A 23052-nucleotide genomic window follows, 5' to 3' on the forward strand; every position below is an offset into this window, starting at 1 on the left:
TCACAGAGGTGCAGCCACCATCGCTAATTAACTCTGCCTTGGTGCAGAGGTGGGTCCAACTTGGAGCCAGGGGAGCTTCAAGAAGTTTCTCACAGGGGGCCACCGCTGTAGCCCCCTCCCCTGTTACCAAAACCTCCTGCCACTCACTCAAACCCAGGACACAGGATTGCACAGCCATACCCCAGGGTACCCGCACAGTTGGAAGCCTTCACCAGGTGCCAGCGAGGGTGTTACTGAACCTGCAGAGCAGTGGCAATTGGTGGCTGGGCACGAAAAGGTGACCCAGCCTGTCTGAGACTTGGAGACCAGGCGGCGTTTGAAACTTTGGGTGCAGTCTCCTCCAACGGAGGATGCTGCTTTTTCTGAAGTCAGAGAGAAATAATGAACATGTGATCCCATCATAGTATTTTTGCAGTTGCTGTCTAAAAAAGAATCAAGTGTTAAAGCCTATTGATTAGCTCTATCTTACTAGCTTTTCCATCTGGCTGTAACCGTATTTTCTATCTATCGCAGATGCTGGTTAGTAAAAATAGCTCATCTACAATTTGTATTAGAGTAGTGACAAGGGTCTTTTAACCAGGAGTGGCTCCCAAGCAGCAGGGTGCTCTAGAAATGTTGTCACTCCTTACATAACTTTGTGTTCATGTATGATCAGTTATAAGAGACATTTATTCCATGTAACATCCCTTCCCTCTCCACCCTGCAGGCACACTTGCACAGGTTGAAATGTTTTAGTAAATGGGCTTCTTTGTTCTTCATTTTGCGTGTCTTGCACCCCAGATTACACACCAGTTTCCTAAGAAATGCGGCCAAAGTGCTGTGGTGCCATTTCAGGTGGCATGCACATGCTAGACGCTGCCACTGCCTGCTGAAAGCTGGGACTGCTGGGGAGCTCACAGCACAGACACCTTCCTCTATAACCTCATGCTAGCTTTGATGTAGGGGCTGAGACTGGAAGAAAAGCAGGGCCAGGGGTGCTTCCCCCAGTTCCTGGCAGTCAGAGGAGCAGGTGGAAAGACACACAGAGAGCATGGATGTGGCCAGACATGAGGGTGCCAGGACTGAAGCACAGCAGCTCCCAGATCACAGCAGCCTATGCAACTGCCCACCTGCATGGATGGACACAGGACATTGGGTTTTGACGTTAGAGATCACAGAGCAAACACACAAAATCCCATTTTTGCTGCTGATGCTTCATTATACAGTGATGGATTCTCTCTATGGACACCAATGTGTAACAGCTCTCTAAAAAGCAAACCAGGCCTGCTGATTAATCTAGGCCATCTTTAATTTTCTCTGTGCTCATTTTTGTGCATTCTTATTTCATTCCTGTGCTGTCACAGAGGGCTCTTGCTGCTAAATGCGACTACAGCTGTGTGAGAGAGGATTCCCCTCCCTCCCCATCAGGGATCTGGCTGCAGCAGGACTGGCCCAGCCTTAGCCCCTGCCCAAACCCTCCCAAACTCCAGCAGTAATTCACAGCAGGGCCTCAGCACTCCCACCCCAGGCTCTATGTGGTGAACCCAGGACAGCTGTTTTATCACCAGTCAGACTCAAAAATCAGTACATGATTAGTTGTTGATTGCTGGGGTAGACAAGGCTCATAGCCTTTGTGGTCCAAACCCCTCCTGCGTGCTGGTTTCTCTTCTGTGGTGCAATGAGAATGGGTGGGACAAGCTTCTGCCACCCGCTTGCCCACCACAGGAAGCCTTGGTTGAGTGTGGGGCGATTCAATGTGCTAGTGCTATCACCAGGGTGAGAGCAGAGTGCTGTGTCTCCAGCTGGCCTTCCCTAAATTTCATCTTGGTCTTTTCAGGCTGTTTCATTGCCTGGGATCCTGTAATGCTCTAGTGACAGCCCAGTGTTGATGGTGGTGCTACTTCAATGCCCGGCTCATTGCTGGCTCAGTGCTTGTGCTCCCCTTGGCTGTGAGGCAACTGCTGTTGATCCACCTCCAAACTGTGATCAGTAACAGGGAACTGTTCCAGTGGTTAAAGATCTCCATTGCTTCTCTATGCCCAAGAGTGCCCTTGGACCCTCAGAGCTGTGCCCAGGACCCCAGGCAGTGTGCAGGCACAGCTCTGAGGGTCCTCTGGGTACAAGACCAGGAGGAGGAAAGGATTTTTGGTTGGGGTTGCTCTCATACTATGAAATCATGGTCCCAAGGTATGAAATGGGGGCATACCTTGTAGGTAGTGGTGGTATCTTTCATTAACTGGAGTGATAAAGTTGAAAAACCCCAAAGTTTGGGTCTCCAGGCCCTTCATTGGGTATTTTCTGTGCTTCAGACATCTCATAAGCAGTCACAGCCAGTCAGGGTATGGTTTACTGGAGTTCATGTGGGCTCCTTGATCAGTTGAATCCACTAAATTAGTCCTCTCCCTTGAGCCCAGCCAGGCTGACATGTGCAGCATCTTTCACAGCAGTAACTGAAGTGGTGGGGTTGGTATTTAATAATGTTTTTAATCTCTTTTCCAGCTCAGTTCTGTAGCCAGTGCTTTGGCCATGTGTCCTTTCAGTAGGGTTTGCACCAACTCTGTTACTGAAGTGTCTCATCGCAACAGCTCCTGCAGCAGACCAGGATTACACATCCTCTGAGGAGATGCAGGTACTAAGCCAAGTAACTGCCATGCAACATGCACGAGCCACAGGAGAACATTTTTTATCACCGTGCCCCATTTACACCATGAAAACAAGGGTTTTTTTCTTTGTTTCCAATTTAACACAGCATGACCTTCCATCAGCTCCTCAAACCAAGCAGGGCAGAGGCAGCAAAGGTGGACAAAAGCAAGCTCATCTCCCTTATGCTTGCTCTGACTGCCCAGGATTGTTTGCCAAGTAGCCCATCTTTGACCTGCGGTGTGTGAAAGGATCACTTGGCTGCCTTTGCGGGTGAGGATGCAGGCAAAAGCAGCTGCTTACATCTCCGTTCAAGTGATTAAACAACAACAAAAATGGAGTCCGTGTGGATCTACAAGCTGAACGTGCCCATCTAAGCACACACTGAGCATAATCGGTTGCTTTGAGGTGGCAGCAAGCCTGGCAAACACACAGGCTGGTTTCCTGAGGTGTGGAACTGGAGAGGGACGGGGGCTGGATGGGGGATGCTGGGGAGTAGGCTGTGCCTGCCCCTTGCCACCCTCTCTGCTGGGGCATCGCTGCGGCACTCACGCAGGACGCCCAGCACTTTGGGTCTCCACACTGGGCCTTTCGTCCCCTTCCCTCCCCTCCAGCACTGCCCTCCTGCCAGCCCTTCTCCCCCGGTGAGGGGCACAGCCTGGCTCTACCCCCTCCCCAGCTCCAGGGAGGCCAAGGAGGTGACCTGGGAGAAAGAGCAGGACAGGACAGCGATAGGTGGGAGCATGAAAAAAGGCAGACAGTCCATACTCAGGGAAGGGGATTGCAGGGGAGGAGAGGGCATCCTCACCCTCAACCCTCCCTGGAGTGCTTCATTACAGGAAGGGTTAGTCTTTTCTCTCTTCTCATTATTTTGGGCAGCTTCTACAAGCTCTGCATTTTAACAAGGTCCCTTGCTGAAAATGTTAAACTATTAAACAAAAAAAAAAGGCAGTACAGGTATTCCATTTTTCACTGCAACATGTTGCTTTGTGGCAGCGTTACTTTTAGGATCTTGCCACTTGTAAGATCCCAAAGTACAGCAGTCTTAGCATTTGGGGCTGTTGACAGTGATAAAAGCACCCTTAAAAACGACGGCTTGTTCGAGAGTGGCACTGCTGCAATTCAGACACTAGAACATACACAGCTTTGGTTGGCAAGTTACTAATTATGGGTTAAAACCACTTTGTGTTCACAGATTTGGGGAATTCCTTTGCAAGTTACTTGAATCAATGTATATTTATTTTCAGCTTGCAATCTTTGAAAAGAAAACAACCAAAACTCACAGACTAAAATATCATTAAAGATTTTAAATATTCAACAGTTTAAAAATTGTTTGGTTTTGATGGCTCAGGGTGCATGGTAGGAAATTTGAGATGAGAAATTTCAGACCTGGCAAAATAAGAGAGCATCAAGCTCTCTGTGGCTGCCCATGGAGAGTGCAGAAATCAGCCTTCCCAACACCCGCTTAGAGCTTTTGCCATTGTGAGATGTTATAGTGAGATTATTTGTCATCTTGCAAAAGTGCAAATAGAAAAATAAAAATTTAAGGGGGGAATTTTTAGGAACTCCTTTAGGCTTAAAAAAATTTTACCCTAAATGTGGGGTGTTATTTTCATAGTAAACAAATTGTGATAGAATTCTTATTATTTTTTAAATGGTTTTAAACCAAGAAAAAGATTGCAATGTTCCTAGTTAAACAGTGTAATATTATGCCATGCAGGCTGGCATACTGACCACAGGAAGCACCTAAATGTTAAACAAAAGCTTATTTTAAAAAATCCTTAACACTAAGCTCATATAAAAACTACCTAAAGTTCATAAATATTCAGTTTCAGATTTTTAATTTGGGAATTTTAAAATATAAGATAACATGCTGCTGAGACTCAGTTTAAAAAAAAAAGAGAGAGAGAGAGAGAGAAACAGGATGAAGATGTAGCAGCCTGAATATTGGAAATACTTTTATCATCAGGGTAAACACGGTTGTCATTCCTTAGGTTATCCAGGCTAATGGAACGTATAATATGCTTCCACAGTTTAAATTTTTTAAAAAAACATATAATGCCATTAGATTTAAAACCAGATTTTACTCAGGCTGTAGTTCAGAAGGTGAATTTCCTCCTTGTAACACAATAATTTTAAAAATAGTCTTTAGGAAAGTATAATACATATTTTCACAATCTTTTTTTTTTCAGATTAATTCCAGTTATTACCTTCATATTACATATTATTTACGCATCTGAATACATGAGTGATAGATTCACATCTCAAGTTCAATCAGTAATCTTAACCTCAGAGAAAGTTACATTGTGGAATTGGATTTTCATCTTTACTGATGGAGTCTCAGTCTTTCCTGCTTGAATAAGTAAAATTGCCTCCAGCTGAGAACCTGCGTAACTGAGGTAACTGAGTTATTCAGAGATATCAAGGCTGTGAGATTTCCCAATTAATCTTGCAAAAAGAAAACCGAATATACACACATTTTCCCCTTCTATAGGAATCGCCTTATTTCTATTTTGTTTGATTTCTAAAACATACAACCATTATAATGGGGGAATGGTATACTACTCAGCTTTAGGTTAAATGAAATTTAATGTCATAATCAATTAAAACAGACTTATTGAAAAAGAATATAAAGGATTCAGTTCTGAATTTAATAAATAGAACCCAAAGAATCCCAAACATGAGAGCGATTGTGAAAAATAACACAAACCCCAACTCAGATCATATATATTAGGATGTGCATCTAACTTTATAAAATATGAAGCCAGAGTCCTAAGAAGAAATCATAGAAAACAAGGCTGGCGGGGACCTGAAGAGCACATCTTGTCCATGTCTGTGCCTGACAGTGGGATCAGCTATACCAGTGCCATCTCTGATGGGTGCTTGGTCAACCAGTCCCAAAAGATTACCAGGGTGGAGACTGAGCAGCCCCCTCAGGCAGTCCAGGTCAATACTTAACTACTGCTCCTGTGAGGTTTGTTCTGATACCTCTCTTAACTCCATCCCTCTCTCCTGGTCACATCCACAATAGGAAGAATTTATTCCTTCTCTCTTCATAGCCGCATTTTTTAATATACTGTTCTCATACCTCTCCTCAGCCTCCTTTTCACCAAACTAAGCAATCCCAATGCCTTCAGCAGGCCCTTGGGAGCTGTTTTCACATCCCATCTGTTCACTCTGCAGTTGGTCCACATCTTTCTGCAATTTTTGTGCCAATTGCTGGCCGTAACTTTTTGCTAAAGTTTTACCAGAACTGTATAGAAGACTTGGAAAACTTCAAGGACATCCAAAACAAAAGGCCCATTTGTGCAACCCAACATGAGGTTTGCCTTTGTTTTTCAAAAGCATTAATTATTGTTGCATTCAGTTTGTGATTTATTTTTCCAAACCTTTTCTGCCCTACCACTTCCCATCCGCTCATTCCCTATCTGTATTTGCACAGTTGGGATATTCCTGTGCAGTTGATATGCAAACACTCTATTCCACCTTCACTCCCTGGGTGGCTTATATAGGCTAATTTTCTCTCTGCATAACTGTTAATTTATAATTGTGCTCCAAAATTTAAGGCAGAACCACATTCTCAGAAACAAAAGTTGGGAATACCATTTAAAAATATTTTGCATCAATTAACCCTGTTCAATATACTCATGTTTACAGAACAGTGATTTAAAAGAATGCCCTGTCAAATACTTCAGACTGTAACAGTGTGAAGTTTGCCAGAAGAACATATAAAGACTACTATGTCTGTAGTGATTGAAGGAGGGTGGGACACAGCAAAGAGAAGGGCAAAGAAATAAAGGAAAAAATGAAAGGGGGAATTTTAATTTTTTTTTAATTAGATAGCCTTATTTCCATTATCACTTGCCTTGTCTGGAAGAGTTTTTGTATTTTGCCACCCACCCCCTCTGCCTTTTTTTTTTTTCTTCTTCTTCCTTTGTACTTACTTTTAGAGATACCAAGGCACTGTTGTGGATTTGGTTTCATGGTAACTATACTGCTATAGGAGGAACATAAGCAACCCATACCCAAAGTGCTTTACAGGAACTCTGTCTTAACTGCTGAGGTTTCCCAAGGGCCTCCAAGGAACCATAGCATGAGTTAGGTCCTAAAATTTTGCTATTCTTTCTGCTGAGTTTGGTGAAAAGTCAGGGAAGAAAAGAAAGCGAAACAGGCTCCAAAGCTGCTGGGGACCCAAACTGGGCATCCCCTGCACAGACCCCCCACGGGCCCCTGAGTCTAACAACCACAGAGGTGACTGATATCCCTCATGCAACCATTGGTTACAAGGTGGAGCGAGGCCCTCCTTGGGCTGCAATGTTCCAAAAGCCTGTTTTCTTCTGGAGAGTATACACAAACAATGGAGCACAAAGATACAGCCCTTTGGCCAAAGTTAAAAGATACATGTGGGAGAACAAACAAAGCAGCACCTGACACCGAGCTCAGCCTCTCCAGCAGACACAGGTCCCAGCTCCCAGGCTCCCCACCCTCGACCATACCTGTATTTCAAAAAGTCGTGGACTAAAGCACATACACAGCTCTGAGTGCCTGGCTCTGGGAGGGGAATTACCTTCGGGAGGGTAGTAGCTCAGCTGTGCTTTCCAGGAGAAGCTTGACCAGCAAGGAAGAGTCCAGAGGATAAATGCTTTCCCACATCAACCTCCAGAACTATAACCAAGTATATTATCTGGGATTTGTGTGTTTTTAAATAATAAGAAGGTCTTTTTGCCAAATACCTTGTCTTGTTTGGCAGTAACTTTCTCACTTGGAAGATAGTTTCTAACTTGCAGCAGAGAAGGGTTGCTTGTGACCAATTTCAAGAACAGATCAGCTTGCAATCCTCAGTTCTGTAATATTTATTTTGAACATGCTAGAGAACCTATCCCATTTGCAACTTTTAGCCTCACAAGCCTCTTTATTTCAGGGTTTCTTTACCCCCACCCCCCTTTCTTCAATACAAATAATGAGTATAATTGCCATGGAAAGATGCTGTGCTCCAATCCCTAGCTGAAGTCCAGTCCCAGGGCAGGGAGGGAGAGCACAAACTGCTAAAAGACATCAGTTATTTAAGTAAGAGCATGTACATCATCTGATTTCTTCACTAAGTGACAGTTGTGGTGCTGGGTTACAGTCAAAGTAGACTTGCTCTTGTTCAGAGACCAAACTCGAAGTACTGTCCCTACCCGATCCTCCCTTGAAGCAGAGAAGGTGCTGGGTCTTACAACAGATCATAATTCCTTCTTTTACATATAAGATTGTTGAACACCAATGAGGGTGGGTAGAGCGGGAAGTGGAAAAATAAAAACTATCACAGAAGAGAGGTTCACTGCATTTCTCATTTTCTGACTAAGCAGTGTGATCAAAGTCTGAAAATGCCTACTCCTGTAAGCCATTTAAAATTTAAATACCCAAGTACATATGGAAAGCATACAAGAATCAGAGACAAAGAATTTAGCATCTCGCACTTATATTTATACAAAATTACAGCATTTTTTCCTCAGATAATCCATTTTACATTCCTAATTATTTTTGCACTGTGTAAAATGTGCCTGTATATAAAGTTTACAGAGGCTTCTTTTGCACAGATTAGACAAATATATACAAGCAAACAAGTTTTTTATAAAAATGTCAAATGCACAAGTAGAGGTCTTAAAACACTTTCTTTAAAAAGAACAACTTTAAACTGTGTGCAAAATTAGGTAAAAAAGACTTTTTTGCTATTTCAAAGAATGTAGTAGATCAGACTTTGTAGGGTCAGGCTAAACTATTTCTGTGTTAAGAGCAGCTTAATACTTTCTTTATCAAGAAGAAAACCTCAAAGACTTGTGTGATTTCAGCATCTGTGCTCTCAGTGAAGGGTTTAGGGGTCTGTGTGCATGTGTCTGAAAACTGGACATTAAAACAGTTAGAGGTCCATCTGCTGATTTCCAGAGTTCCGATTTTTCTTGAGCACAATTGGCTTGAGCAGTGGTAAAAGTGGGAACATAATCAAAATCTCCATCTTGGCTTGCTGTGTTTGTTCAAAACATCAGAAAGGGTGGAAGAATCTGCATGAAAGAGTTGTGCAGGTCACTGAACACCATAATAAAAGCAAACCTTAATTTCTTGATTTCCAGAATACCAAATCTTTACTGAAGGAGCAAAAGCTTTAGTTTTCACCTTACACACACAGGATTTCAATGACATTTTCTGTTAGAAAGAACAGTGTTTCATTAAGAGTATGCCAAAATTTATTCAATATTCCATGACCTTTTAGCTTTCAAGGTGAAGTTTTACAATCAACTCCAACATGGCAATGCCATTACTATCCCTCAGTGCCTGCTGTGCTCACTTCTACCTTCCCATCTCTGAGTTGACAGAGGTACTCGCACAGCTAAGCTGTAAACTGGATTGGGTGAAAACAGACTGAAAGACAAACCCCATGGGTTCTTCCAGTTGGATCAGCTTCCCCAACCTAGGTCACTGCATAGCAATGCTCACCATAGACAATCAGCTACAGGTGGATGGGAAACGATGAAGCACAGTGTAAGTCAGGATGCTACTAAGCACCTAACTATGGCCTCAGACTGTTAATTATAGGGATGGGACTTAGCTTTATCAATGCAGCCAAAAGTCAGTCATTGGCCAGTTAGCGGAGATGGTCACTTCTGGTTTTACACATGCTGTACTTCACTTAGCAGGACTCCTAGAGCAGATGACAGCAAAGTGATGCTGCAGGTGAAGATTTTGCCCAGAAGTGGATTACACCCTGGGCTAAGTTGCCTTTGTGTCAGAGAAGAGGAAGAATGAAAAAGAAGGCTTTTTTTGGTTATTTTTCAGAGGGGAACATGAAGGAATAGAGGAAAGAAAAGGGCATAAAACAAGTCTTATCACTTCTTTGACTACATATTTTTAAAAGACTAGGTATTAGAGAAGCCTTTTTTGTAAATATATTTCTATATCTTCCTCTAAGACTACTGCACACAGTACAGCCATCAATACACTACTTTTCAGTTCAACTTGCATTTTTCTGCACAAATGCTTTCTGGGTGACTTCACCCTTTGACTGTTCCTATACAGAAGATCAAGCAAACCAAGCCTGAAAGGCTGAAGTGGCCTGATCAGAAAGCTCACAAAAGCAAGAGAGTAGCTGCCAGTAACAGAAACACAGTCTACTTCATTGCTGCAGTTTTACATCAGCACAAGGTTTAGAAATCAGATTCTGTAGTTACCTAAGAAAGTATCTCATTCTGTCTAACTAACACTATATCCTAGTGCATTGCTAGGAGAGTAACATCATCTCTGCACTTTGCTCTCAGAGAAAACTGACTCCGAGGAGTTTTCTTGAAGCTCTCAACACCGATATTAGAGCTTGAAGTAGCATCCATTTGGAAATATGTAAAGCAGCAGCCCATAACAAGACTGGAGTAGTCAAAATCCTTTAAATGATGGCTTTAGTAGTCAAGGTCTTATATACTGCAGTGTGACATTCTGCACATACCAAAGAGTAGCCATGTTCCCAGGGCAGCAAGTGAAAAATTATGTTGAGTGTGGTGGTTATCTGAAGTAAACGCTATGACACCCCCAAACCCATCTCCTGGGGTTTGTTATCCTTACCTTCTCTAAGGAGGTCTAACTGCTGGGGCCTTTAAATGCAAATCCGTTCTTTGGACACTGTCCTGGCCGGATCATTTGTGTGTACAAGTCCATCCTCTGCTGCATACTACAAACACAAGTTAAGACAGAAGCAATCAGAAGCCAAACTAGTGCAGAACAGAGCCAGCAGCTGGCTATGCAAACTTAACCTTTCTTAAAGCCCTGGGCAGATATCAAAGTTCAGGCCACATAATTAGACATTTGCAATGCTCCCATCACCATGGTGTGAAGAGCAATTCAACAACAGAAACTACACTGGGGTAATCAGCCTCCCCTAACAGCACAACACATGGGTACACACAGTATCTTGTTGAAGACGACTGTCTCCAAACTCTGGCAGTCACAAGTGATTGGTCTCAAGAGTGTGTTCCTGGAGATCAGAGACAAAACACACCTCCTGTACAGCCAGAACCACATGTACTCTCCAAGTCTCTGAATGAAAAGTTAACAACTTTGCTACTAGGTAGATGCACATAGGCCATTTACCCCTGGAGTTGTCCTAATACTAAGGGATGCCACTAGCTTCTCCTACTTACACAATTTTAAGATGAAAGCAAAAAAAAAAAAAAAAAAAGGCAAATAAACCGCCCCAAAAGCCTATACTTCTCACTCAAAGTCACCTTGATCATATTGATTTATCTCCTGAGCGTGACTTCAAGCATTTATTTCCATCACTATTTTCATGCTATTCCTTAGCATGATAAAAATACTCTGACACCCAAAATACTCACAATTTGTAGATGTTATAAGCTTTGATATTCTTTGTCAGGTCTTCCATGGCCTTACTCAAATTGCCAAAAAATGTAGCTTGTTAACAGACCCTTGTTTTGATTTGATTTGTCAGTCCCAGCAAATATCCTGGTTTTGCTAAAATGTCAGGTAACCCATGAGTTTCCAGCTACTGCTGGATGCACATATATATGTATAACATTTAATAAAAAAAAATTGTTTCACTGAACAAGATGCATACCACAGACTGCTTGCAACTGCATAGCTTTGTAGAAAGTGTCATTAACATTAATCCTTTTAGTAAGCCAGCTGAAGCTACCAAAAAGGGTAATTTGTGTGTCTGAGATCAAGGATCCCAAACACTCATCACTAAAATATTATGTAGAAACATTGATGATCACTGTCTCTCCTGCTTGATTTCCTAATATTTTTCTTCCTTTATACGTTTGCTTAACATATACCAATATCCAGAAGGAACCTGTGGTTTATATTAAAAGTGGGTGTGAGTTGGGAGCAGTCAGCATACATAACCAAGCAGGTTTTCAGATTTCTGCCAAGTATCCTGCAGGTCAGTCAAGAGAACCACAGACATACCCAGCACTATTTGCATGTAAGAACAGATATGTACATAGATACCATCTACGGTTTCCGTTCCCTCCCTGCATATCTTCTATCCCTATTTTTCCCATAACTTTGTTCTCCGTAGTCCTGAAAAAGTTTTTTGTTTGTTAAGTATTAACTATTTTCTGCTACTGATTGACAGCTTCTATTAATTTCAGGACTAAGACAGGTCCTGTATTGCAGGTCAGTCTCACTACATATCCCTCGCTGTACTACTCAGAGAAATGCTAGTAGGAAAAGTCAAGGGAAAGAAAAGAAAGGGGAGGGAGCAGGTAAGAACAACTTGTCAGACTCATCCACTAGTGTTTCAAGATTAAATAAGCCTCCCCCTTTGCTAGCTCTAGGAATCCCAGCAGACCCTGAGAAGCTCTGCAGCACCCCAAAGCCAGATCTTCTGACTGAAGCCAGCAGGAGGATCAGCAAAAAGCAGAAAGTGCGCATCACCAAGCAGACTTCAGAAAACCTCAAGGAAATTTGGCAGATCACTCCAGCATCCAATGAACAGATTTTTTTCAGAGATCAATAGGGATTTTCAATTACTCCTTGGGCTGGCACAGGTCACAAGTATAGTGTGTGCAGGTACACACAAGCATGCAGCATAATGCCTATAATGTTCATTTCTGGAAAGCAGGAGGAAATGCAGCTTCAGTATAAAGCTTTTTTAGAAGCTGTTCATACAAAGTTTGAGAGAAGCAAAGCTAGTAAATTTTATGGTATAATTACCAAAGTTGAAAGTTTTAACATAGTACTTTGTTCACAAAAACTAACAAGACATGCTATTAGCAAAATATTTACATAACTAGAATAACTTTCCTTTTACAAGGCATGAATATTTATCCATATTTAAAGAAAGAAAAGCCATATAACTTGACAAATGGCAGAAGTATGAATGCTAAATCATCAGGGCATCTGTTAATGAAAAGAAACATTTAAATCCCCATGACTGCTGTTTAATCATGGACAAATATCACAGACCATGTTTTCACCTGGGAAGGCTTTTTTTTTTAAAAAAAAAGTTTTCAGCTCTAAGGAGCCTTATTCCAAAATCAACCCAACTCTATCCCTAGAAATACCAAAAGCTCCTTCAGTACAGATGCCATCCCCACACTTCACTAGATAACCCACTGCTCACTCAACACATACCTAACCAGTCTGCCTACTGCAATCAGCTTCCTATCTGTATAAATTAATGGTAGCACGACAACAACAAGCAATGGGAATGGAGCCAGAAGCTCTTGCTGCCACAGAAGACTGCAATGGTCTGCCCTGAGTAGTTGGGACTTTCAACACACCCCTGTAGAGGGCTGCTGCTGAGTAAAGAGAAGCATCCAGCAACCTATCTCTGTGCCCTGAATAAACTGAGATTACCTGCCCATCACTGCAAATGTTTAAAAAAAAGCCACCTGCATGGATGACACATGCCTTGAGGCAGAACAGGAGGATCTTCTCTCCAACCACTGAACTGTGTGGTAAATAAGCAAAAGGAAAAACTATACTCAAACCGATCTCTGCAACTAGCTTGCACAATGTTGTAATATCAATTAATCCCTCATGCTAATCTAAATGTTTTCCTAGATAGCAGAGGGAAAGTCAGAAGGTGACGGTAAAAGCTGCTAACTGAACATCAAATCATTCAGTATATTAAGCAAGCTGGGATCTGTAACTAGAAGAACCTCCACCAGCATCTGTGGTGGCATTTTGTGTGGTGGCTTGAGTAAATGTTGGACACTGCTACCAGCAACAATATTTTTACAGGCTTATCAACTCTGAAGAAAGGTGGGTTGTTTTTTTAACATTTAAATAATTTTACTATCCTGATACCCAGATACATATTGATCACAGCATTACTATGCTGCTGCTTTTCAGACACCATGGCAGTTTTACTAATTAAAACCTACAAATGAAGAGATAATGACAGCCTATGAAGGGATGTAGCAATTAGTCTTCCCTGTTAATGCACTCCTTCAGTGAAATACAGTAGCAGTTAAAGGCATCCCTGCTGTTCTAATCCTTGGCAAGCTACCCTCACTTAGAAGAGTAAATCATTAAGTCTTTCCCCCTAAAACAATCGCTCTGGTGACAAGTTTATGCCATTAACTAAAGACTTGAGGTTATTTTCATAGAATCATGAAATGGTTTGGGTTGGAAGAAACCTTAAAGATCATCTAGTTCCACCCCCCTGCCATGGGCAGGGACACCTTCCGCTAGACCAGGTTGCTCAAAGCCCTGTCCAACCTGGCCTTGAACACTGCCAGGGAGGGGGCAGCCACAGCTTCTCTGGGCAACCTGTGCCAGTGTCTCACCACCCTCACAGGAAAGAATTTCTTCCTTATATCTAATCTAAATCCACCTTCTTTCAGTTTAAAAACTACACTCCCTGATAAACAGTCCTTCCCCATCTTTCCTGTAGCCCCCTTTAAGTACTGGAAGGCCACTAGAAGGTCTCCCCAGAGTCTTCTCTTCTCCAGGCTGAACAACCCCAACTCTCTCAGCCTGTCCTCACAGGGGAGGTGCTCCAGCCCCTAGTCATGGCTCTCCTCTGGACCCACTTGAGCAGGTCCATGTCCTTCTTATGTTGGGGGCCCCAGAGCTGGACACAGGACTGCAGGTGGGGTCTCATGAGAGCAGAGTAGAGGGGAAGAATCACCTCCCTTGACCTGCTGGCCACACTTCTCTTGATGCAGCCCAGGATACAGTTGGCTTTCTAGGCTGCAAGCACACATTGCTGGCTCATGTTTAGCTTTCCATCCACCAGTATCCCCAAGTCCTCGGCAAGGCTGCTCTCAACCCACTCATCGCCCAGCCTCTACTTGTGCATGGGATTGCCCTGACCCATGTGCAGGACCTTGCACTTGGCCTTGTTGAACTTCATGAGGTTTGCACGGGCCCACCTCTTGAGCCTGTCAAGGTCCCTCCGGATGGCACATCCCTTCCCTCCAGTGTGTCGACCGCACCACACAGCTTGGCGTTGTCGGCAAACTTGCTGAGGGTGCACTCAATTCCACTGTCTATGTCACCAAAGACATTAAACAGTGCTGGTCCCAACACCAACCCCCGAGGAACACCATGTGTCACTGCTCTCCACTTGGACATCGATCCATTGACTCCAGTTCTGAGTGTGACCATCCAGCCAATTCCTTATCCAATGAGTGGTCCATCCATCAAATCCGTGTCTCTCCAATTTAGAGACAAGGATGTTGTGTGGGATGGTGTCAGATGCTTTGCACAAGTCCAGGTAGATGACGACAGTTGCTCTTCCCTTACCCACCAGCGCTGTAACCCCATTGTAGAAGGTCACCAAATCTGTCAGGCACAATTTGCCCTTAGTGAAGCCATGTGGGTTGTCACCAATCATCTCTTTTTTTTTTCCCCCCCACGTGCCCTAGCATAGTTTCCAGGATCTTGCCAGGCACAGAGATGAGACTGACTGACCTGTAATTCCACAGGTCTTTCTTTTTCTCTTTTTTAAAATGGGGGTTATGCTTCCCCTTTTCCAGTCAGTGGGAACTTCACCAGACTGCCACAACTTTTCACATATGATAGAGAGTGGCTTAGTCACTTCATCTGCCAGTTCCCTCAGGACCCACAGATGCATGTTGTCAGGTCCCATGGACTTGTGCACCTTCAGGTTCCTTTAGATGATCTCAGACCTGATTTTATCCTACAGTGGGCAGTTCTTCCTTCTTCCAGTCCCCACCTTTGCCTTCTGCATCTTGGGCAGTGTGGCTGGAGCACTTGCTGGTAAAGAGCAAGGCAAAGAAGTTATTGAGTACCTCAGCCTTTTCCATATCCTGGGTAACCAGGTCTCCTCTTTCCTTCTGGAGAGGGCCCACATTTTCCCTGGTCCTCCTTTTATCACCAACATACCTATAGAAGCTTTCCTTGTTGCCCTTAACATCCCTGGCCAGATTTAATTCTATGAGGGCTTTGGCTTTCCTAACCCTGGCGGCTCAGACAATTTCTCTGAATTCCTCCCAGCCTATCTGTCCTTGCTTCCACCCTCCGTAGGCTTCCTTTTTGTGTTTGAGCTTGTCCAGGAGCTCCTTGTTCATCAATGCAGGCCTCCTGGCGTTCTTACCCGACTTCCTCTTTGCTGGGATACATCGCTTCTGAGCCTGAAGGATGTGATCCTTAAGGATGTGATCCTTGAATATTAACCAGCTTTCTTGGGCCCCTCTTCCCTCCAGGACTTTATCCCATGCTACTCTGACAAGCAGGTCCCTGAAGAAGCCAAAGTCTGCTGTCCTGAAGTCCAGTGTAGCAAGCTTGCTGTGCACCCTCATCACTGCCCTAAAGATCTTGAACTCCGCCATTTCAAGGCTGCCCTTGAGCTTCACACTCCCCACCAGCCCCTCCTTGTTGATGAGAACAAGTTCCAGCACAGCATTTCTTGTTAGCTCCTCTATCACTTGGAGAAGGAAGTTATCAAAGCATTCCAGAAACCTCATGGATTGCTTATGCCCTGCTGTGTTGTCCCTCCAACAGGTATTGGGGTGGTTGAAGTCCATGAGGAGCAGGGCTTGTGAGTGTGAGGCTGCTTCTATCTGTCTACAGAGGGCCTCATCTGCTCAGTCTTCCTGGTCAGGCAGCCTGTAGCAGACCCCCACTCTAATGTCACCTGTTCCTGTCCTCCCTTTAATCCTGACCCACAAGCTCCTGGTCAGCTCCTCATCCATCCCAGGTAGAGCTCCACACACTCCAGCTGGGCATTGATCTAGAAGGCAGGCCCCTGTCCTCGTCTCCCCTGCCTGTCCTTCCATTCCAACACTCCAGTCATAGGAGTCATCCTACCACATCTCTGTGATGCCAATAAGACTGACAAATCCACGATTGAGACTGGCTCACCACGAGCATGGATAGGTAATGAAGAGTCCCAAATGCTGCCACTTGATGTAAACATGTGAACTCCATTTGCTGGACAGCAACTAAAAGCCACCAGTAGGCTTTTATGCTCAGTGAGCCTATTCACTGCAGATGTGATCTCATGCAATCCAAGTTGACATACTTCTTATAAAAATTCAAAAAAAAAAAGAAAAAAGGGTACTACATTCTAAAAGCTGTGGTCCAGAGTGTTGCTATGATGCTATGAGTACAACTAAGCTGATGAAGAGGTTTTGTTTCTGGCTGCTGCTGTTCTCCATCTGTGACAGATCTCCCAGGCTAAATACACATATGGTTGTTTCCTAACCCAGTTCTGTCAAGTGATGCCAGTTAGCCAGACACACAGATATGCAAATAAAGCTGCTGGCAGCAGCTCTGAATGGTATCACTCCTAATCCAGCCCACTTGTTCCTAGTTTTGCCAGTTTAAACTCCCTGTAACTTTATTGTGCTTCAATACAGATCTGAGCAACAACCAAGTTTAGAAAAAAGCCTCACTTGTTCTCTGTGATGGATCAGATCCTTCATAATGACCATTATGGAGAACAAGCAAGGCTTTTTTCTAGCCTTGGTCATTTTTTTTTTATACACATGGACTTTTTAATGTATGCATACATATATATTAATGCTATAAGTTGCATATGTATATAATATCTGTACTTTTACAAGTTGGTTAGTGTATAATGAGAAAAATATACCTAATCAATAGTAGGAAGAGGCAAAAGCAGACAGATGAGGACACTAACAAATTACCCTGTATTTTCTCGTGCAGCAAGTGTCAGAATCATGCCTTTAACTACCACATAAAAAGACCTTTTAATTCAAATCACTCCAACAGGAGGAGCTGTATGTACATACACTGACACAACAGGGAGATAACCCAAATTTAGCCATTATTAAACTAGCACAGCTGAATACAACTACAAACACATTGGAAAAGACCCATGCTCACAAGCAGTACTTACATCTCACAAGACAAGGACTACTTCAAAGATGCGAACAAACAAGTTCACCTACCCACCTTGCTTCAATAGCACAAGAGTTTACCATAGGACACAGAACATAAGAACAGTCTTCCAGTTATTTTGAGTTCAAGGACTTCCTGAGCCAGATGTGGTTTCTGCGTATTCACTAACTCACAATGAATTTCCTGCCCTTGAATTTATCCAGTTTGTTTGAAGCCACATCAGTTTTCAGCTCCCGTATCACTTTCTGGCTACAAGTCCCACCAGCATACTACCTACTGGGTAAGAAGCTTCTCTTTCCACTTCACTATTCAAAATATTGTTGAAAAAAAGAACAAAGTTTAAGTGTATTCCTACAGTCATGGATTTTGACAGAAACTTTTGAGGTTTTAAAGACACTGCTTAAAAAAGTGATCAAAGTGGCATTAAAACTGAATAAATACAATAAGATTTAACTTTGTTTTAAAACTACATATACCATAGCAGTAACTTTCAAGTTTGTGTATGGTGAACGTTTCTATAGAACATGTTAGCAGTAGCCAAGTAGCACAGTTATTCATTACTTTTGATGTACATACATACAGCAACTAGTACACCTATTTATCCAGGATTAGATAAGGAAAAAAATTCCTCCCTCCCATGAATCCTATTGTTCTTTTTCTCAAAAGCCTGGGACTAGGTAGAGACCGAGACCACCGATTCGCTGTCAGAACATGTTGCCAGATATAATTAAAAGCTGAACAGAGATATCAAAGACTGACAGATCCCGAATAACTTGCTCTCCTTCCTTTTCATTAGGAGTTCATTAAAGCTATTTTAATAGCATAGAAGGCATCCATTTCTTTACACCATTGGGTTTCATCACCAAACCCATAACAGCATTAAGAAGAGTCTGAGAGTTTCAGGGATTTCTGATAGATCCTGGAGACCAAAGCAATGCCTCCCCCCCCACCTAGGTTGATTACTGCACAGAGAACAGAATTGGCTATTATAAAGCAACTCGACCTTGCAAAACACAAGTGGTAGAACCTTTTGGCAGCAGGTCAAAGAAACTTTCCTTATTTCCATAAGTATTCACTAGTTAGATTTATGAACCATTGTCTGATCATTAGCCACCAGCTCTGTATTGCTTTTCCATGTACATGCATTTAAATGCACCACTTAGTACAGAGGATACCCCATTCTTTCCTGCTGCACATACTTAACATTTTTTTGAATTAAATTTCAGAACCAGAAAACTCCATTTAAGAGAGTTCCAATTGCTACGTGAAAGGGACCCAATTACTTATTGCATCCTTTACAAAGCATGGGAGCTTGCCTGAAAAGCATTAAAGTGTAATTTTTAGAAAAAAACACCAAAATATCATCTACAAAGAATCACTACTTCTACTTGAGTATATACAATTTGTCTGTAGATCAAACATTTACTCTGGATAGAAAGGCAATATCCAAACACCAGATCTCACAATATGGAAAGAAGCCAAGTTGACTCTGGAAATTTTACCTTTTTTTTTTTTTTTAAAAGGGAGGTACTTGTAATTGGCACAGAAGCTACACAGGAATGGTTTCCTAAGAACAGTATACAACTATCAGTTAGACAAGAATATAAAAAGGATATTTTGAGACTTGGGTCTCAGTCTGTAACCAACATATAAGCCCACAGCCCAAGCAGCCAGCGATGGGACTCATGTGGGATCCCATTCAGCGAAAGATCTCTGTAGGGCCTGATGCTGAGCCTGCAGCGGCCAGACTAAGTCACTACAAACCATTACTGCTACCATGTTCTCATGACATATAGAACTATTATTGAGAAATTTGTTTTATAGTGCCAGTGCAAGTTTCAAATTTTATTTTTCTTGATCTTACATTAAAGAGGCTGAGTTTAGTAACATCATCATAACCATAAGACAGACATTGGAGGCATTATAGAAATTAACTCATGAGTGAAGAAAACAGTTTAATAAAAAACCCAACAGGCAGCTTACAGACATACTGGTTTAGTGTAAAGTAGTAAGAAAATCTGTATTATCTTACAGGTAACTAGAGAGTCCATATTGCTCAGCAATTTTGTAAGTAGCTGTTTGGACCCTTCTCTGGGCAAAAAAAAAAAACAACCACTGGTCAGAATCTAATAGAAGACTTGAGTTCTTTAGCAGGTTTCCTGACAGATGAGGAATGGTTTATGGCTTACAGGGAAATGTCTCTTTCCAAGGCCTCATGACTGCAGAGGGCAAGTGGTATCAAGAGTTTTTGTTCTGTAGAAGATAGCCAATATATGCAGAAGAGCCAAAAGCTCTTCATGAGAGATGTTTATGAGGTCAGGAAGAATATATGCCTCTACATATGCATTCGATACATATATGCTTCAGTGCAGTACTTTTATAAATAAGTAAACAGAGTTTTCACCATAAAGGTCAAAAGTTACTTTATTACAAAAACAAAGAGGCAGAATTTCAGAATTTGGTAGGGCAGACCCCAATCCACCCATTCTAAAGAGGGGCCAAGGACTTCTTTATGAACATGGGAAGGAGTACTGCACACACCAGTTCCCACTAAGGGCACAACAATGTGAACTAACAAGTTTAAGAGACATGTAAGGTGAAAAAAATACCCCCAAAATTCCCACTGTGATTTGGTGATTTAGTTTTTTTTTTTTTTAAAAAAAAATATCATCAGTACCTGAAGTATTCTAAAACTTGGGAAATCCCTAGATATCCTGAAATTGCTTCCCTGAACAAGATACCGAACAAGCTGTTCTTGGTAGCATAGCAGACAATGTTCTTTTGTGAGCTTTGTGCATTTGCTGCAAAAAGACTTCTTTGTTCCTGCTTGGTTTCTCCTCTGCTTTACCTGGGGTAGTACGCTGTGTAGTTCATGAAGAGCTGAGCCCCAGCAGGGTAGTACGCCGTGGAGGGCTGGAGTGTTCGTGGGTTCAAGAGCATGGATGGCTGATACAGAGCAGCTTCTGTTGGCACAACTGCAGCAGGAGCCGGAAAGGAGTAGGAAGGGGGTGAAAGGCCTAAAGGGAACAAACAGAAGATAGATTAGGACCTTTTTAAATCCAGCATATATATGGTCTTCATTAGCTGAAGAACTCTGCAGTAATGAGAAACTTGTGAAGGCTCTTTACTTCTCTTGCTCATCACAGAAAATAAATCTGAGCCACCAATGTGAGCTTGACTACAAGTGTTGTGCACATCCCCAGTCAAAAGCAAAGTCAGTAACACACAAGAAGCCACCTCTCACTCTGGGAATAGGGTCTCTTTCTGAAGGGGAGGCCAGTTTTTCTTGTCTAGGCTCAGATTTTAACGAAGACTCCCATCAAGAATTGTGAGACTTCTCCACAGTAAGAAGGAAACTTCTGTGCTAAAGATCTGCCTAACATTCCCTAGAGCAGAGGACACCTTTTCATCCTGATATTCCCTACCCCCCAAAATAGCTCTGTCTTCCATTAACCAACAGCAGAGTGTAAAAGTCATGGCTTTGCAGCTTCAAGCCTTAACACTGAGTTTAAAAAATCCAAAAGTGCACTTTGTGGTGTTTCAACAAGATGTGAGGCCCTAAATGAATTCTCACTTATGAGAGTTCACCCTCCTCTTTTGCTATTCTTTTTCTTCCATCTTCCCCTCCCCAGTGCCATAAAAAGTGAACATATAAAAGCTTTATATAATTCAGAAGATCAAAAATAGAGGCTTACTTTAAAGTGACAGTCAGCATCTCATTGCATTGTGGGATGGGGCAGTGACAGAGCCGAAAGGGCTTATCTAAGGAATACATCACTGGCATCTGTAGCTGGAAGTGGGCATGCTGCCACCTAAGAGTTCCCAAAGTTTGGGGCTCTGCCCAAGAACCGGTCTTAAGAGATGTCCAGAGAAGCATCCAATCCCTGTCTGGAACAACTGTCACACACAGAACTACATACTGCAGATTCCTGCTCAGAAGGATACTTGCATTGCAAATAAACAAAAAAATGCTAGTCACCTGGAAAACTTATCTCTTAAAGATTAGCTGAAGGTCTACTCACACTCAAAAGGAACCACACCCAAGAAGTTTGCTGCTATATTGACAGCTCTGACTAGGATTTAGAGGACACTTCAAAAAGTCACCAACAATAATAATACATTTGCACAGAGAGACAGAGAGAAAGCTCCTACTTGACTACCTTGCCGTTTATGATCTTAGAAGCAAAGTATTATTTTTCCCATAGGCTCAGATTTATATGGCACATATCCTTAGTAAGGTAGCCCTTAAGCTCTTAAAGCATTTCCCCCAAATGTTTGTCTAGAAGTCCGTGTTCATCCTAGTAGCTCCAAGGAGCATAATTTTACATGAAATAGTTTCAGCAATTCTCCAAGGCCAAAGCTATGTGTATTTTACTCCCACACAGGCAACCTCAATTCTGTATGAACAACAAAAAGTCAAGGAAAATTTCAGTCAGTAGTGGTTCAATAGGCAGAACACTTGTGTTAAGCCCCAGAGGAGCACATTACCCATAGTTTAATAAATTAAGTTTTGGAAGTGAAAGGGGAAGGCTTTTTTTACTTGGTATGTTCACCATGATGAAAAATGTAAATATGAATCAGTTTAAATGGGAAACAGTTCTTTAAGGTCGTCTAGGCAGGGCTTACAAATTACTTTTCAGTCATGGCTCACCCTGGCCAAGCTAAGTTTCAGGGAGGGGAGGGGAAGTTTGCCACTGAAAAAGCAAGAGTAATTTTAAAGTAGTTCTTCAGTCATAGCAATTCAGAACCAAAGGGAAAAATAATGATTGCAAGCTGCTGATTTAAGATGAAAAGGCCTTATTTTAATACCTCCATCTGACACTCCTTTCCAAGAACCAGAATCAGAGTCAGTAAAGCAGCTCCAACACCTACCCGCATAGCGTAGAGTATTGGCAAGACCTATGCAAAACTTACATGGTAACTTACATGGTGGTGGGGACAAGCCATTTCGATTTAAAGTGCCCCCCATTAATACAAAGTTCATCTCCTCAGCGGAACACTGAAAGACTTCAACATATCTGTCCTTCATAGTCTTCTTATGACACTTCTGTGCAGCCAGAAAAGCTCGGTCTGCAGATTTCATCTGAATAAAAGCATCTCCAGATGGACGTCCCTACAAACAAGGCAAACAAAAAGAAATGTTTCTGGAGCTGCCATGAAGTAGCAGCACAGCAGTAATTTGTGCTGTTAAAGTCAAGTACAGTCAGTCAACTTGAGCACCCATTAGCATATTTAAGCTCTCCTTCCCAAAGTTCTTTCCACTTGTGCTAGATTGATCATATTTATTTACCTGTTTCAGTTAAGCCAGGTTGTAACTTGAGCCATGTTACTTTTATGTTTAAAAAAAATAAGGACATCTATGAGAGAAACTACAATTCAGGGGTACTTTGGTGCTTTGAGACCTGCTTTTACCAGTTTAGTAAGAATGTAGAATTGGAAGATCAATCCACATTTTTTTATCTGTGATTTTTAAAACTTGAGGATACATACAGTCAAGTGCCAAATGTTAAATGATTTCAAATTTTATTTTGTTAAGGCCAATATGGGTTGGGATGTTTTAGAAGGGTACTAGCCAAAGGCTTGGTATGAGCTTGTGGAGAAAAA

General features: G+C 42.4%; 1 protein-coding gene across 1 annotated transcript in view; it reads right to left on the minus strand.

The window, feature by feature from the left end:
- Positions 1 to 8066: 8066 nt before the first annotated feature.
- Positions 8067 to 23052, minus strand: part of ESRP1 (epithelial splicing regulatory protein 1) — a 34346-nt gene continuing 19360 nt past the window's right edge. Inside the window, exons 12-15 of the mRNA XM_074846921.1 lie at positions 22363 to 22561; positions 20297 to 20465; positions 10213 to 10318; positions 8067 to 8663 (exon numbers count right to left, since the gene is read on the minus strand). Coding sequence (XP_074703022.1) covers positions 10228 to 10318; positions 20297 to 20465; positions 22363 to 22561 — 459 coding nt within the window. The 3' untranslated portion in view covers positions 8067 to 8663; positions 10213 to 10227. The remainder of the gene's footprint in view (positions 8664 to 10212; positions 10319 to 20296; positions 20466 to 22362; positions 22562 to 23052) is intronic.

Source organism: Strix aluco, chromosome 1 (genome assembly GCF_031877795.1).
Source record: "Strix aluco isolate bStrAlu1 chromosome 1, bStrAlu1.hap1, whole genome shotgun sequence".
Taxonomy (NCBI): Eukaryota; Metazoa; Chordata; class Aves; order Strigiformes; family Strigidae; genus Strix; species Strix aluco.